Genomic DNA, 17,870 nt, shown 5'->3' on the forward strand with positions numbered 1-17,870 from the left:
TAAATATTTTTTTAAGCAGCATTAGGGAAATGTACTGTAGTCAATCACTTGTTGTTGTCTAACCCTACCCTTGATGTGTTAATATCCAATGTGTATTCCTTTAATTTATGAAAAACTTAAGTTTTTGAGCTGTTTTAAGAAATAGTTTTGCCTGAGCCCAATTTCATAAATAAGCTGCTACAGCATATAATGCTTGAAATTTTTCTGTTAAGCACGACTAAGCAGGGTACCAATTACATTTTGTACATGTAAACAGCTCTATGAAGCCGGGCCCTTGTTGTATGCTAAGCACGGCTGATGTTGATTTGCATGACTGTTAATCAAACTGTTTGGCAAACGATCTTTGGAAGAGATTCTGAGTGTTTGAGTTCGTTCCAGTAAATACTTGTTATCATCTGTCCGTGAAACTAAACATTAAGATGTGTGTTTTGATAGATAGACGCCAGCCATCTTAGCGAGAAAATTGGTTTTTGTGTTGAGCCGCGTCAAGCAATTGAAATCGGTACAGCCAAGTGCTTTACAAACCAATCATGGATTTTTAATTAAAGTCAGTGGACACTATTTGTAACTACTCAAAATAACTGATAGCATATAAACTTACTTGAAACAAGCAACGGGAAGCTTCAAACAATGATATATCCTTGGCCGTTAAGAGATAGCCGACTCCACACTCTTTGGCGTCTAATATGAACTATTTGTTGGATGTTAATTATTACCGATCCGTCATTAAATTGATCGAAAAGTAATCTCAAGATTCACCTAATGTAGATATCACCACGTAATCGATTTCCAATAGATCAATTCCGACATCAATTAACCAATCAACTAAATTCAGATAATTCGCTATAATAACTAATCAATCAGCCCGTAATGTTTTATTTACTCATCCCACCAAGCACTTCACCTACCATGTAGGGTCATCGATCAGCAGATCAACCTACATTAATCACTCCTTTATTACAGGATGTAGGTACCTTTTGTAGGTCACAAAACACTTTATCAACATATTTACATTAAACCTACACGGTTTAAAGACAATTATAGTAGAAAGCTTCCCTAAATATATTCCTTGGTGATATGCTGTAGATTTTGTGAAAAATAGTACAACAATGTCACGAAAATAATGTTGACTCAGGGTACCAAGATTATTTTAACATGCACAACGTATTTACCAATACCAGTACTTGAATTTACGCGACTCTCCTATATGAAAACATCGCTCCGTGTTTTTTTTTTCTTCTTCTTTCTTTCTCTCACACACTTTATGCAGCTGACACCTCTACCGGTAAAATATATTACATGCAATCATTCACAAAAGAGATTCATGTCATGAACAAAACTCAAACCCTCTAATCAACCACCCTTCCAATCGCTCCTCAACAGGAAAGCCAAGTACACAGTCAACCACGCAAGTTCCGATGAGGAGGATTTCGAGCCAAGGAGTACCTCCCGCCCTAGCAGTATGTACAGCGAGGACAGTAAGGGGAGTAAAGACTCCGGTGATCTCCTCGCTTGCTCCTCGCCACACTCGGAGGAAAAGGACTCCACGCTTACTACACACACAGGAACCAAGAAGAAAGGCTTTGTCGTCAATCCGGACTACTTGTGAGAATGAAATAACAAGCTCTTTGTCTTAAATATTCGAAGCAATTTATATGACTGTATTTTTTATATATAATTATGGCTGCTTAATCGACTTAGGCCTATGGAGTGCGATTTACAGGCAACCAGTTCTAAGAAAATGCAAACTGCTCACCAACCAAAAGGACCTTATGTTGAATGTTCACATATGTTTCTTGGGTTCGCAAGACATTGTTAGAGAAACTACTCATGTGCTACTAAAGCTAGATTTGTAGCATGCACTGCAGTTGGTTGCCTGTAAAAGTTGCCTTGTGAAGAGGCCCTCAAGAATGTGTTTTTCATTCGCTTCCATAGTTGATGTATTTTACGCACCTCTTATTGACTCTAAAAGTTCAAGGTCTGCGAAGCATTAAATGTGGTTGAAAATTTTCCTTTCAGCTATTCCAATGTTTGCATTCACTTTAAGAAACTCACACCTGAACGGTCTTAAAAGACTCAGTATGCTTTAATATTTCAAGTTTTCTAAGTGTGGTATTCCCATGAGACGTAATGCGAAAAAAATGATGTCAATGGAATCCAATGCAAAATGAGAGTTCTGTGAATAACTGAAATGGCATTAAAAGTGCAGACAACTGAACCTTGAATTCAATGTGATGTGATGTCTTTAACATTATATGCTTTGAAATACTAAAACACCCGTTGGACCATAGTCGGCTAACAATTGAAAGCTGTGTTTCTCATGTATTTGATCAGCAAATAAACCCAGTTTTGAGTTTTACCGAGGAGTGTCTGTTTTTTTGCATGGAGCGTCGCATAAAATTTTCATGAAAGATTCCTTTCAGCCGAAAATTTTTGGTCGAATGTTTTTCTGGCTCTGATGGCAATCGGTGCGTAACTGTGTGCATGATTTAAAGTCGTTTTATAGACACATTACAAGCTAACCTTTTACGGGGAACATCTCGATGTGGACAGGGTACGTGCTTGGCCTGTTTAACTTCCTCTGTATGTAGCCAACTCCTTTTGGTGCACCCATCAGAGTCCGCCTTTTATGTACGAGTAAATACGGTTGCACATTCCCGTCTAGTCCCCGACTATATGGAAAACATCGCTGAGTACATTACACTTCATGGTTTAAGGAGACTTCCAAATTATAGATTATTTGAAAGTAAATAATTAGACATACTCCTTATTTGAATGCATGACCATTTTTCTCTCTCCAGCCAGAGCTTAAAGTCTAATCGCGATATGATATTGAGGGGGATTTCCAGATAAGTTCAGATTCAGCTGTCATGTATATAAGCAATCAGCGTCTGTTTGATTTTTCTTGATATCAAACCAGATGGCCAAGTGCAGTGAACTGCCTGTGTTCTTTCTATCATGCGTCAACCATCTCTGTCGTGCGCCCGGCCTGCAAATTGTATTTAACACATAACCAAAACTAAGGTACCAGACGATATCACCTTCCGGACTCATTTTGGATATATTGCTTTTATCTTGAGAAGTGAAAACAAGAACATTTTCCAAATGTTTTGTTAGAACCATTCAAAAAGTGTTTTGATAAAAGACTACACGGATGAGTGCAATGTAATATGATATAATGTGACAATTGCATCCACACAGTACATGGTCGACCCTTTTACTGTCTGACCATTCAAATCAAACACCTGCAATACTTGTTGTGAATGCATCTACACAGTACACAGTCAACCCTCCTACTGACTGCCATTGAATGACCCAAAAGTTGGTCAAACTTTCTAGGAATCGTTTCTTTGCGCGAGAACGTAATTCCTTTTTCAAAAACGTCGAGCATTTGGATGAAACTTTGAGGTTGTGTGTGGTCTATAGAAAATTTAAACGGCTCACCATTTTCCTGTTCACGATTTTGCATAATATGTTCAGCCACTTTAACACGAAGCGTTTTATAATTATCTTCTGGGGTAATTACACAGAGACAGATGGTCTTGTCTAGTCTGAGTGAGCCCAATGTATTGAACTTACAGGAAATTCACTGACTACCGTGGCACATAGATCAATCAAAGACATTCATTTTACACCGTTTCTGCACCCGACCGCGTCGTCATGTATTGCTGATTAAGTGTTTGGCTGAAAAATTCACTGCACCATGTCTTCTCAAAAAACAATTAATTAAAAAACACCACGGGACATCAGGCGTGCAATTCTTAAAGATTTTTCTTGATATCAGATTTTTCTCAAAATCTCTTGACCCTTTAATGTTTCTTGAACACAGTACAGCAGTCGCCCAAGGGAGAAAGAGATTGTGTCCAAACATGGAGGAAGAAATAGACTTCTTGTAGTTTTGTATGTCTGGTGGTGCACAGACTCTGCAAACCTCTCGTATGCGGGTGGCGGGCCCGGACTCTTGAGCCGTTTGCCAGGAGTGTTCGCATCCTCTTAATTCCACCCCGAGATACTCGTGGGCAGGAAAATCACTTTAGGGTTAATTGAAATAAGAAAATACCAACATTCTATAGGCTAGAGACATATATTTTCTCGCATTTCCCCCCTGTCATATACACCAAAGTTACCAAATCGAGGTTGGAAGGGTTAAATAGTCTGGTACCTACTTTGATATATGCATTGTTGAAATTGCATTTATTGAACACGTCCACGATAGTGACAGAACTAAATGGTGTGCTACGTGAACACTTGGTGACACCAGCTCATTGTGGGTGTGAGATGACGGCAATCTTATTGAAGTCATGTTCTCGTATAGCGCTCCACATTAATCACAAAATGTCAGTTCGCTAGAAATCCTCTTCAGTTACCCGTCAAAACAAGACGCTTATTAGCTTGATTGCTATTTACACCCAAGCCCCTCCCCCTTCCGTGTCTCTCTAAATCAACATTGATCGCATGCTCTTTTTGCTTGCCATTTCTGTTGTTTTTTCTCTCTCCACCGCAAATGTTGGTGTAGAAGAATTAGCGAAACACTCTCTCTGATGTGATGATTATAATAAGGCACTTTACATCGTGGCTAATCACGTTACGCTCAGTCACTGAGCAAAGTCCAATGCAAGAGTCTTTGCCTGTTTTGGTTCTGCCCCGGTAATGCATTCTACGTAGACAAAATCTCTTTCTAGATTATTAGTGCTAGGTTTGACGCACCTGTTACATATACGGAGCCGCTGTCAGTATTATAATTGGGGGTTTGTATTCGAAGTGATGTGTGGGACTGGGAGAGTGCTGGGTAAATACAACAAATCATCCTCGTTAAATGGCCGCTGATCCCTATACCATGCTGCATTATTGTCTTCGTTTGGGTAAATAGTGTTTCTCCTCATTTTTACGTCGATGTATGACGAGACTGAGTGTCAGATTGAGAGTCACTGAACACAAGGGTGTCGAAACGTCGGCCCTTTGCGAATCATCGGCTTCGGCTCCGGATTCGGCTCAGGCTAGCTTGGCCCCGCTGTTAGGAAAATAATGAGCTTGCTTTGCGTACATGCTCAGGGCTTCAGACGAGATGACGGAGCCTGAAGCCGAAGCCGTGGTTTCGAAAAAGAAGATTTGGTGCGTTGGAACATTAGGGTTGTCGGAACATTGTTGGTAACCCAAATTTGGGATGAATTGTTAACACATGTTATGAACATGAACACATATTACTTTACCTATAGTCTTTTTTTTTATATAGAGCTCTTTTTGTACGATTTGGAAGTAAAAGAGGAAACTTGATGTTGGACCATTTTCTGCTTCACTTCAAAATAATGCTGAATAACCTGATTTAATAAAAAAAAATAAAAAAAAATGATTGCTATATTGGTGTAAATACTTGGATGTAAATATTGTAAAGTGTATAAGTTTAGTAAAGTGTGGAGGTAAATCTATGCATGATCGTTGAACTGATAGTATAATCTTTGGAAATTAATTGATACAAATTTATAAAAGATTTATTATAATATTAAAAGGCTTCCCTTTGGGCGCATCATATTATTATCACCCCAATTTGGGTAAACGTGTACTACCCTGTTTGGAACATATTTCTCTCAGTGAGGGATATCATTGGTATAGTCTTTGGAGATCCCTAGGAGAATGTAACCCATTACTGCTATAGGGTGGCTTATAAGCCGAACTATAAGCCGAACTATTCCAATGTGGGTATACCTTTACCCCGATTGACACTTTGTTCTTCTGATTGGGGTGTAAATTGTACCATTTGACAGAGAAACTGTTGCTAGCACGAACCACAGGTTCGTTATCACACAAGTTACCCAATCTGAATATTATACGTTCACCCTGATTGGGGTATCAATGGTGCCTAACTTAGTATATCCTTGACTGAGAGTAACCCAGTCTGTAGGTTTGGCTCTCGCTTGTTGCCAAACTCTCTCAATTGGGGTACACATCTACCCCGCGTATTACACCTTCTCCAATAGAGGATACCTATAACCCCGAGCATGAAAACAACTGCAAAGCAAAGAGCTACGTGTTTAAATACCTGTTTACACCTATACTACATAAAGCTACGACGCATGTTCAAGAATTAAATTTGTCAACTTGCTGTTCATGCTTCATTGTATGTTTGCTCTAAGCTAATTTGGTTGTCAAACCCTAGAGCGTATAATTATACGGGGCGTCATTGACCGCTATATTTGATGATAAACAACGGGAAAAAGTGCACGTGTATACGCGCTGCGCCACAACTCTCAGCCAATTATAGCCTTTCTTGCGTGCACGTTTCATCAAAGATGGCGGTCAATGACGTCACGCAATCCATCCTTACACTTATGTTCTGTATGAAATGACATGGGTGTAAACCCGAGCAACACGTTGCATTACTTAGGATGTTCACATCATATATCGTGGTATCCCAAGCCCTTTGCCCTCTGTATTACGAAAGTGTGAGGCCGCCAGGGCTAGTGGTATCCCCAAACCCACGATTATCTTTCATGTATATTTAACCCGCGAGGCATTCAAATGGAATTATATCAACTTCCCTAAACCTAATATATATATATATATATATATATATATTTAACCGCAGCTCTAAATTAGCTGCAGCTCAGTCGGTTATTATATAAATAAAATGTTCATACCTCAGTTATGGTTAGTTGTTTTTAAGTCAACCTGATAAAATAAACCACCTTTTTATAGGGTTGCCCCGCCCCCAAAAGGCAGGGGTGGTAATTTCCAACAGTAATAATGAAGAAGTCAAGTATTAATTCAAAGTATTAATTTAAGCGATGAATTTATGAAACAGGTTGTCTATACTATTTTGTTATTAATATTAATATACCATGTGGCTCGTAAACATGGAAAATGTTATAGAAAGTACAAATTGATTCCTAAAAACAAGGATGGCCTGATAATTTTCTCATGCTTGCGATTGTTCTCCTGCTTCAAAACGAGCACCCACTGTTTTAAAATGACCGACAGACAACGTTGGTAATCTTTATTAAATGTGGACATTTATTTGTATTATTAGACTTAAAGTTAGGTATTTAAAAAAAAAACATGAAATTGTTAATCGTGTACTTTTTGTTTTCCCAGGCCATGGAAGTTTTGTGTTTCTCTCTTTAACGTTTTGGTTGTTTTAACTTTAGTGTAATAGGAGAATGCATGTGCATCATTTGCTAATGTACAATATTATTCGTAACTTTTTTTAAGGGAGATTATTAATATAAAATATGTGGCGTCCTAAAAACTTCCTAAAATCGGTTGACCAAAACATATCCACTGCAAACTGCAAGATCAATAAACTCAAGTCTAGCAAGTGCGGCGGTGGCCGGTGCGCAGTCGACATCGGCGAGAAAGAAAAAAAATACATTTGCTGTGGTCCAGTGGAGACTGCCTCCTTACCAAGAGTCTCAATTTAAACACGGCCCAATTTCCTCCAAAGCTTTTACCGGAACGTTGACCCCTTTTTTGTCTTTCTTATTGTCAACCTCTCAAACTCACCTGTCGCTTTTATTAAAACGAATGCAGTCATGGTCAAATTGTCAGGAAGAGTCAAATGCAACTTGCTGTTAAAGTAAATGTTGAAGTACCGTGTACAGCATAAATTTGAATCAATATTGAACTAGTCATTGAAAGATGACAGCAAGTTCGTTTCCGAATCGGCCACGGCTACAGCGGCTGCGGCTGCTGCTGGTGTTGCTAAACGTGGTTCTACCCCCGGAACGGCCAATTTGGACATGGCTAACATTTAGGAATGATACTATTTGCATACACTTTTCGCATTTAAACTAAATTTCGAGAAAATTCGTTTGTTGTGAACCGATGTGGCAGATTTTTGCAATGGGCTGAGATTTTTAGCTAGAATTATTATTTGTTTTGTCTGCACTACGAAAGTAACACTGTCGTAGTGCTTTTCAAAGGGGAATTAAGTTGGGTTTTTTTCCGATACAAAAAAAGAAATCCTTATAAAAAAAATCATGAAAATTGTGGGGGATGGCAGTTTTAAAGTGCAGAAACATGTGCTTTCGTGGACAAATGATGCACCTTTCCAATCATAGAGGCGTGCAGCAGAAGGTTTTGTTGTTCGTGTGTGTTATTACAGTTACTCGTCATTTAGTATATTATGTTATATATATCAAAATTATTCTGTCCTCGCCAAGTCTATCTTTTCCTAAAAAGCATAATAATATTCAATGTAAAGTAAGTTAGTATTCTATTGTAAATATTCTTTAATAAATACCGAGTAAAAACTGCATCTAAAGAATTTGGAGTGAGCTTTTGTCAGAATGTTATTTCTAAGAGTCTCAGGTAACTCACTGTGGTGTATATAGTTTTGATTTTATGGGCTTAGGTGTTTTTTGTATACAACACTAGACAAACCTACAAAGTTTACATTTGAATTACACAAAGATTATGATGGTGGAAAGCTTCCCTTGTGGTGCTGTAGTTTTTGAGAATTTAGTAAAACAATTTCACAAACGTAATTTTCGTCTCGCGAGTCTCCTGAAAACATTGCTTTGTGATTGTCGGGGTTTTTTTTTCTTCTCAAAAACTTGTCGACTTATGAAGCTGAAACTTCTACAAGTAAATGCTGTTACATACATCTTCACGTACATAAATTATAGGGATTCATGTCATGGCCAAATACCTGACGTAAAACGTAGCAAAACCCTTTAAGATTAAATTTAAGGTTACATTTGTGTCTATAGTGGTAGACGATATTATAGTTAAACGCCACACAGCATTGCGAAGGCTAATGCAATGGCGGTTTTGCCATCAAAACTAGGTTGGATAAACACATTTTTCGATATAAAATTGCGGTGTTGCCTTCAAAGTAGGTTGGATCAACAACTTCTGTCATTGGGTGTATGTGTATATAGTCAGCTCCTTCAATGAAACACGTAATTACCATAACATTTTTACAACGCGCTTTTTTCCAAGTGCGCAAAGAATTTACTCTGATATTCAGGAAAAAAAGGAAGATTTAACATTCATAAACTAAGCAAAAAGTAGGTATTAAAGGTACTGGACACTATTGGTGATCACTCGAAATAATTATAAGCAAAAGACTTACACTTATTGAAGAATGGAGTTTCCATTTAATGTACAGGGCCCAATTTCATAAAGCTATTTAGCCAAAAATTCTGCTTAGCAAATTCCTGAGCAAGAAATTACTGGCGTACCACTTACAGCAGTGGTAAATTTACGGTATTTTTTAATCGGGTTCTCTATTTTTGGTATGCTAGAGTTTCCTGTGTCTATGGCTAACAATTACAAGCTTAATGAAATCAGGCCTATAGAACAAATGAATTTACGCATTGACTACAACGCATAGCTGTGTGTGGCGTTTAGGAAGGGGGAGATGTCTCAAACTGCTTCCTGGTACCCCGCTGCTGTGAACCATTGATTGGTTCAAGAAGACTTCATATCTTCTGTGTATAGACCTTTCTTTTTGTAGACAAACAAACCGCCTAGGATGACATGATCGGCCGAACTTTTGTAAAACACTCAATCGTATACAGATGTTTTAAACACAATTCGCGAATTCTGCAAACTCTTAATTAAATGAAAAACCTTCCTTAATTAGTTGTATTGTTTACTACTAAATAAACACAGTGTTTGATTGTTTGTTGTAACATTGTTACAAACAGCAACGATCTCTTTTATATTTGCATTGATGGCTTTCCATACTTTCCTTCCTGGGTTAGCAAAAACTCGATTTGTGTTGTCGCAAAAGGGAGGTCTGTATATTATCTTCTGTGCGTGATCATTGGTAATACTCCATTGGTTATCGTTGATCTAAGTATTTTAATTGCTATCAAAAGAAAGACAGAAATAACAGAAATCCTTTGCAAGGCCGAGCGTAATCGCATTTGATTCTATTTTTAAACGTAATCTTTCGTCGACAATAAAATAAAAACATAATTTAAAAACAGGTCTAGGACAATCGAATGAACATCGGCCTCGGATTTATCTCAAATCCCAGATTTGTTCGTCATTATTGAATTGGAGACGAATATAAACGTTTAACTTAAAGAGTCCCCCAGTAATCGTAAAACCATTATCTGCTCCGGTGATTTTTAGGATACCACTTTCAGATGTAGTATCCTTTGTGTACTGACGGAGCTTCCTAGTAAAACAATCATGACTGCGTATTCTTGGTTTTGTATCTTGCGGCCAGACTTGTCATAATTTGAAGAGATATTTTAACAAATTACTGCAATCATGATTGATTTATAGACTGTCCAAATATCGCTTTGGGTCTTCTTTTTATTATTTTCTATTCGTTTACCTGCCGTCTGTGTTTGTTGTTGTTGTGTTCTTTAAAGACAGTGGACACTATTGGTAAATACTCAAAATAATTATTAGCATAAAACCTCACTTGGTAATGAGTAATGGGGAGCTGTTGATAGTATTTATACTATCAACAGCTCCCCATTTATAAAACATTTTGAGAAACGGCCCCCTCTGAAGTAACGTAGTTTTCGAGAAAGAAGTAATTTCCCACGAATTTGATTTCGAGACCTCAGATTTAGAATTTGAGGTCTCGAAATCAAGTATCTGAAAGCACACAACTTCGTGTGACAAGGATGTTTTTTTTCTATCTTATAACTTCGACCACCAATTGAGCACAAATTTTCCCAGGTTTGTTATTTTATGCATACGTTGAGATACACCAAGTGAGAAGACTGGTCTTTGAAAATTACCAATAGTGTTCATTGTCTTTAAGGGCGTCGTACCCCATTTTGTATCCGTTTTCATTTTTAATTTTTTTTTTATATAGTTAACACTTATTTGTCACTTAGGCTATTAGTCGTTCGAGACAGCAAGGCTAAAAAAAATGATCGAACACTAATTTGATTATTAAATGTTGTCATTTTAAACAAAATTTGCAGAGAAAGCCTTGAATCATTTGATCAGTTCAACCCCTTTTCGTTAACTCTACTTCGTCTTTCATTGTTCAGTCCTCTTTCAATCATCATCATCTCTACCTTATTCCATTTGCAATTTGCTTGTATGCATTCGGGCATTCTATCCGTCCTAGTTCCAACCCTCTTCAACAGCAATTGAAATGCTTTTAGGCGAAGAAAGTCTAGTAGAGAAATTAAGAAATAATTGACCCGTTTCTCGTAATCTTCACGTCTATTGTTTAGTGCACTAAATTGATATCCAGTTAGGACTACGTACCCTTCTAAATTTTAATAACGGTTGTAATGCAATCGAGAATACATGTTTAATCTAGAGACAATGGTCAATGGCTTTGGTTTATGTCCTATGGGTTGGAGGCATTATTACTGATGAGGGTCTTCAATCACGATCCGAAGAAATCACCTACCCCCCCCCCCCCCCCCCCCTCTCTTTCCTCCAGGGCTCCCCGTCCCTCTTTGTCTAACCAGAAAGGTCTATGGATGTTAGACCTGCAGGGTTAATACGGCCATAAACATCAAGGGGCAAAAAGATTGAATTCAAATATCATTTCGCCTCGGAACAAAATTACCACATCTCGTCCGTAATCATGTCTGCCCTTTCACAACGATTGTTGTGGCAGTCCCTCTAGTGATTTCCGGCTTCCAACTTCGAACCAAACCTTAAAGGCACTGCAAGCGATTTCACGAAACGCTATAGGAATCGAGTTATGATGGGTTCAATACGTCATATTACGTGTACGGAACTTATCCAAAGTCCTAAGATTATTCTAAGTTTAAGAAGAGTTCAAGGAAATCAACGGATGGACACCTTTGGCAATTTACTGTAAAAAGGTAATCTCACTTGGTGTATCCAAATATAATTATGCATAAAACACAAATAACTGGAAATTTGGGCTGAACTGGTCATTGAGTTTGCAAGAGAATAAATACAGAAAAACACCCTTGTGCTTTCAGATGCATAATAAAACAAGGCTTAATGCCTGAAGTCTTTCAAAAAAGTGAGAAATTATGCCTTTCCTAAAAACTACGTTACTTCAGAGGGAGCCGTTTCTCACAATGTTTTATACTATCCACAGCTCTCCATTGCTCGTTACACGTTGTTATGCTAACCATTATTTTTTTAATGTATTACCAATAGTGTCAAGTACCTTTAAAGATAGGTTTATTAGACTACAAAAACTGACTTGGTGCGAAGCACTGCAGCTGTATATGGTATAAACTATTTTTTTGAAATTGAACCTGTCAAATTGATACGGTTTCGATAATTTTTCACCCCAGAAACAAATTAATTGCATGTTTTCCTTATAATTTTGCAAATAGATTAGCACTACGTTAGCACAACCCGTTCCAGGAAACCCTACTTTTAAATGCCCGAGATGAAAATATCTCAACCCTCTTGGCAGACAGTAAAATTTTATTATCGAATCTATAGGCCTATTCAAAGAAATTCTCAAAATCGGGGCGGGGGGTGCTGAAACGAGAAGCTCTATGTTTTGACCTAACGGGATTCGCCACTTAAACTGACTCAAGGATACCACAATACGTGTCCGTGCACACATAACGTTCCAGCAGATTTGTTTATACCAAAAATACATATGGGTTTGTGATATTTTTTTTTTTAGTTCTGTGTGGAAAATAAACTGACTGCAAAGCACGTAAGTTGTGTGGCCTTTTTAAGATAGAACTTCTGCCTATTGGGTCACGTCCAGCCAATTCGTTTGTGTACGTCATGCGAAGAATTGATCTAGACGTGTTCAGGTCAACCATAAACACAACTCGTGAAAGGCTCTATCAAGGCCTTTCTGTTTGTCAGTTTACGATTAATACTTCCAGAAAGTCTTGGGGAGCGTTCGATTAGCTTCCCTGGGTCGACCCCGGTCTGCCCAGGTACGTTCGAACAGCTTTGACGTCATTCCAGGGACTCACCCGGGTCAGCCCCTGATCAGTGCCCTGCTTGTGGAGTGGGTCACTTGTGGCTGGCCCTAGGTGCATGACGTCACCACGAGAGGGTGAGTGATCGTTCGATTACCTCTTGTGAGGGGCTCACCCTAGTGAGCGCCGCTGGGTAGACCCAGGGAAGCTAATCGAACGCACCCTAAATTTACTCTTCATGCGGTTTATTTTAGGGGTGTTATTATTCTGGTGAGCTGACGGCGGAATCTCGAAGTTTACGGTTCTGTTATTATGGTCGGAAAAAAGCTCTGACCATAAACAAAAGTAAACAAAGCTGTTTACCATTGACAATAATATACACATAGCAGCCACTCACAATAATGACACAAAATACCCAATTTGAGATTGTCATGTGACCGTAGAGAACTTGGTTGTCTGTGTTGAAAAATAATTACCATGAAACGTTGTTGGGCATCAACCTAATTATCAACTGTTTGATTTTAAATGGGGTACAACTTTAAAGGTCCAATATTAGGTCACCTTAGGAGTGAAAGACAACACTTTAATTTATACAAACAAGGAACTGGTTATGATGTTGAAGGGAAAATCTTGTATAGGGACATCCACAACAACAGCCAAATAACAGGAACAACAGCCGAAACAACAACAACAACAACCAGTACAACAACAACAGCAAAAACAACAACCCAACCCAACGAGTTTTTCAGACAAACAAATTAAAAGGAAAAATATAAATCGACAACCAACTTTGTTTGTGATGATAACCTCTTTTCCATCATCGATTATTATAACCCTTGGCTTCGTGCTGCCAATTTACTGTATCATGCCCAGACAACGTATGAACACCTTTGATCTAAGGGTCGTTGAAACAAACGCAAGGGGGATTCAATGTTTGTGCAGAGACGTCACCATTCGTTTCATTCAATACCAATATTTCAACAGCTTACCCTTGATGATATTATAAAAGGGCATTGATGAGAGGCAAATCATTGATAGGCGAAACTTGCATTCACCTTAAAATGGTTCTTCAGTATTATTGAATTCGCAAAAAGAAATGAAGTAAAAAATAAAAAATAAAACATTTCTATAAAATGATTGACAGTTGCACTGTTTGGTTTGGGTCAATATTTCCGCATTCGCCATTACAAAGGCCTATTGTCCCGTTTTCCGAGGAAAATCTAAGAATTTTGAGACCTTTGGAAATATTTGGTATTTTAAAATACTGCCGGTTTCTAGACGGCTTGAATTAAGTACTCCTGTTCATTCGTTCTTTTACTTTATGTTAAAATGCTTAAAGTAGCCATGCGGATTTTGAACAAAAAGTTCGTTCCCTCATTTTCTTAAAAAAATACTGTTGGAAAGTTGAGTAGATAACCATCTGAATTTTTTTGACATAACGTCCCATCCAAAAGACGAAGCATTTAAAGTGTTTTGCATAAGGACACGTGCGTGGCTGGAACCCAAATCGACACTCTGAAAACAACAGAGCGAGTCATGTGGACTTAGAAGTAAACCCCGAATGTTTATAAAGGAATGAATGGCACTGTGTTAACAATCTTTGGTATCCTTACCACCATAAATACCTGATCTAGTCATCTAGGAGAAAGTTGTTACAAAGCAATCCAATGTAACGGTCCAGTGAACGCTCATTCCTGAAATGTGTGGACTTTCACCTTTCTCAGAATGCATTGTTGTGTAAAACAAAAAATGACAAATACATTCCTTCAATCATTACAAATTCAGTTTTGGTTATTGCTGTCTGAAAATACTTGCCCAAGAGGATCCTGCGTTGTACCACGGGAAAGTAAAATTGCCCAGCATTCAACAACATTTTGCGTAGGTCTGTACTTACAATATTTCAATATAAGAACTGTACTTGTGTGGTGTTTTAACATTGTGAGGTGACCCGCGATGTTTTTGAACGGGGAAGATTATAGAAAAGGGATCATAGACTACACATGGGGAAAGCCCACAATGGCGCTCTACCAAACAACAATGTCCACGGAGAAAAGGGCATGGGAGAGATTCGAACCTCCCGGAATCTCTACTGCTGCATGTGTGTCGTGGAACTACTGACACCTTGTTTTTGATCATTATTGACTCGCAATGACAACAAACATGAGAACTTTTGGCAGGAACCAATGTATGTTTTCTATGGATTTATGTTTGCCGAATGACGGGTGAGATGACTTTGAGGAATTCACTCCGTGATAACGGTAAAGAATAACCAGAGACTGGTGGGGAAACCAAAGCAAGTTTGGGTAAGTTTACAACTTTATCTTCTCTGTCTTTGACTTTTCTTTCTCAGATATTAATTTTCTCTGCATTTCAAGTATTTTTCTGTACAATTTGCTGATGCGTGCTTCCAGTATATCGACACGCGTATATTGACAATTATGTCACTAAAAAAATGACTAACTATTAAAACCAAACGACATACAAACAAATACACACACAAAAACAGAATAAGTTAATAAATAAATAAAGAAACAAATCAAGAAATTAAAAAAATTATTAAAAAAATTACAAAGATTTAAGAAATGAGAAATAAAGAAATAAAGAAACAAATAATGCTCGACACAAAATTTTCTTGTAACGTTTGCTTTTTAAAATGTTACAAAGAAGGATAATATTATTTGTTAATAAACATTATTCAGTACCCAGATGTTGAATCAAGCCAACAAAAAGACTAGAGGACACGAAACCTTCCACAAAATAACATGATTTAAATACACCCTCCAAATAAACACGCTGCACTAAAGAAAGACAACGACCAAAAATGTCATGCAACTTTTTTTTGTATCAAGGAAATAATGCCAACCAAAAATCACATCTCGGAAGTAAAATCCATTCGCATGTCGCCCTGATGCCCGGTCTTCACCAAAGATGTCAGATTGATTTAGAATTACAATAAAGTCCGTCTGTTATGCTTTTCACGTTGCCTTTTTCTCCTTTAATGTAAGTTCGAGATATTCAGAAGGCTGGTCTGTTTTCCCTAAGGTGGGGATTTGCTTTAGTTTTGGCCCGTGCGCATGGTCCTTATTTATACGCTCTTGACCGACTTGCATACAGCTGATGTAAACGTGTACTAAAACGGACACGGGGCTTTTACTTGGGGAGAGATATGGATGGACGTTGTGTGTATGTATAGTCATCGACTTTTACCGGTGGCAGTCGACTAATTATGGTTTCAGCCACCTATCACTTGGTTGCTGAAGTAAGGTGTACTAAAACGGACATCGGGGGCATTACTTATGGAGAGATATGGATGGACTTTGTGTGTAGGTATAGTCATCGACTTTTACCGGTGGCAGTCGACTAATTATGGTTTCAGCCATCTATTACTTTGGTTGGTGCGGTAATGTTTACTAAAACGGGCATCGGGGGCTTTAGAGATAGTAGGCAGACAGTCATTGTATTTTACCGGTGGCAGTCGACAATTATAAAACTCGGTTGCGTCCACCTAAAGAATTGCTTGGATGTTTTTTATAGGGGACGGTAGCAGCAAACATTAAGTAGGATTTGGTAACTTTGTATTGTGATGAGGTTTAGGGTAGCGTAATGTGTAAATCTTTTTTGTAAGCTTAGGTTCTGCAAAGAACTGGTGGTTGACAACTCACCATTTCGATCAGTGTGTTCTGATTGTCTTCAAGAAAACCGCAACCCAACAACAACATTCTTTACTTTTTGACAAGCTTTGTAAAATAATTAAATAAGAAGATTATTATCACGGGGTTCTAGTGCTATCTATTTTGGTTAAGCAAGGCCGTGATTTGGGTACACGGTTGAGGCCTGGGTTTGTGCTACATTTAAGTCAGGGCTACGTTAGGTTAAGATTGTGTTTTGGGGATTAAATGTGTGCAGGGTGTTTAGGTCTGCAGCAATACCTTGACCACATTAACTAAATTTGCAGTGGCGAGTTAGGGCAGTGAAGAAAGAGGGAAAACATAAATTGTTAATTTTAGGCAGTAGGGTTGGAGGGGTGTTTAGATAGATTATGTGTGTTTTCGTGAACGTTGGGGGCTTGTATAAGTAACTCTTATTCTGGTACCGAACAAATACCGCATATAAATTAAACAGTGTACTATATACTTGAATAAAATTTCACTCGCAGTAGCAAACTCACCTAAAGCTTCACAAATTACGCTAAAGTGTTTAAATCAACCTTTTCAAGATTCAGTTTTCGATTAGTTTGTCATTGAAATGAATTGCCGAGCTCAAAATGTCAACACATTTCTCTCGCTTAGCATAATTGGGCTGTAAAGACAACTGCCACTTCCTGTCTAGAAACTTTAGAAAGGTTACAATTTACATGACGGTTGTGTGAAGCAACTTCCCCGAACGTAATTTTATTTTGTATAAATCAAACTTGCCACTGTCGTAGTGCTTTTTAATGGGGAATTGTTTTTCTTAATCATTCAAATTGGAATCCTCCTGAAGAAATCAGAACGGCAGTTCTTTACTGAAGAAACAAAATTGCATCCCGAACAGGAATCGTGATGAGCAAGGAAATCGCAGGTTTGAGTGTCCCACCGAACTCATACACCCCAAGCAGGACCCTTCATCTGTGCTGTATGGGCCTACTGACACAGACTGTATGGGCCTACTGACACAGACTTTTTGTAATCTTTTTGTTAACGTCCCCAAAAAAAGAAAAGACACTAATGATCTCCTGCGTAAGCGTAGCAACTATATGTACACAGAATTGTAGACTAAAATACGTCCATTAAAAAAGCAATCGAAAGTATTAAAAAGCAGGATATGTTAAGCAAAAAGGACTTAAAAATACATACAAGCATACGTAAGTGAAAGTAAAACGTAGGGCTAGCTGCAGGGAACTTCTTCCTGCGCATGTCGCTATGATGACCACCTACTGCATTAACATTCATAACAAGCTTTGACTTAGTGTTTAAGGATTACCACCCTCCCTCTACACTCAACCAAGATGATTGTCTTAAACCGTGGATGACCAGAACGTGTACGTCACAATACGAAGAAATGACACCCTATACCCCCCCTCCCCACACCCGC

The 17,870-nt window shown here is 38.2% G+C and overlaps 1 protein-coding gene across 6 annotated transcripts in view; it reads left to right on the plus strand.

The window, feature by feature from the left end:
• The window catches only part of LOC139938437 (unconventional myosin-XVIIIa-like), a 149,194-nt gene extending 140,950 nt beyond the window's left edge, over positions 1–8,244 (plus strand). For 5 of the 6 annotated variants that reach the window (XM_071933963.1, XM_071933967.1, XM_071933966.1 and 2 more), the window contains one exon: positions 1,384–8,244. In XM_071933963.1, coding sequence (XP_071790064.1) covers positions 1,384–1,609 — 226 coding nt within the window. In that variant the 3' untranslated portion in view covers positions 1,610–8,244. The remainder of the gene's footprint in view (positions 1–1,383) is intronic. The other variant, XM_071933969.1, reaches the window with a different exon arrangement.
• Positions 8,245–17,870: the final 9,626 nt, after the last annotated feature.

Source organism: Asterias amurensis, chromosome 6 (genome assembly GCF_032118995.1).
Source record: "Asterias amurensis chromosome 6, ASM3211899v1".
Taxonomy (NCBI): Eukaryota; Metazoa; Echinodermata; class Asteroidea; order Forcipulatida; family Asteriidae; genus Asterias; species Asterias amurensis.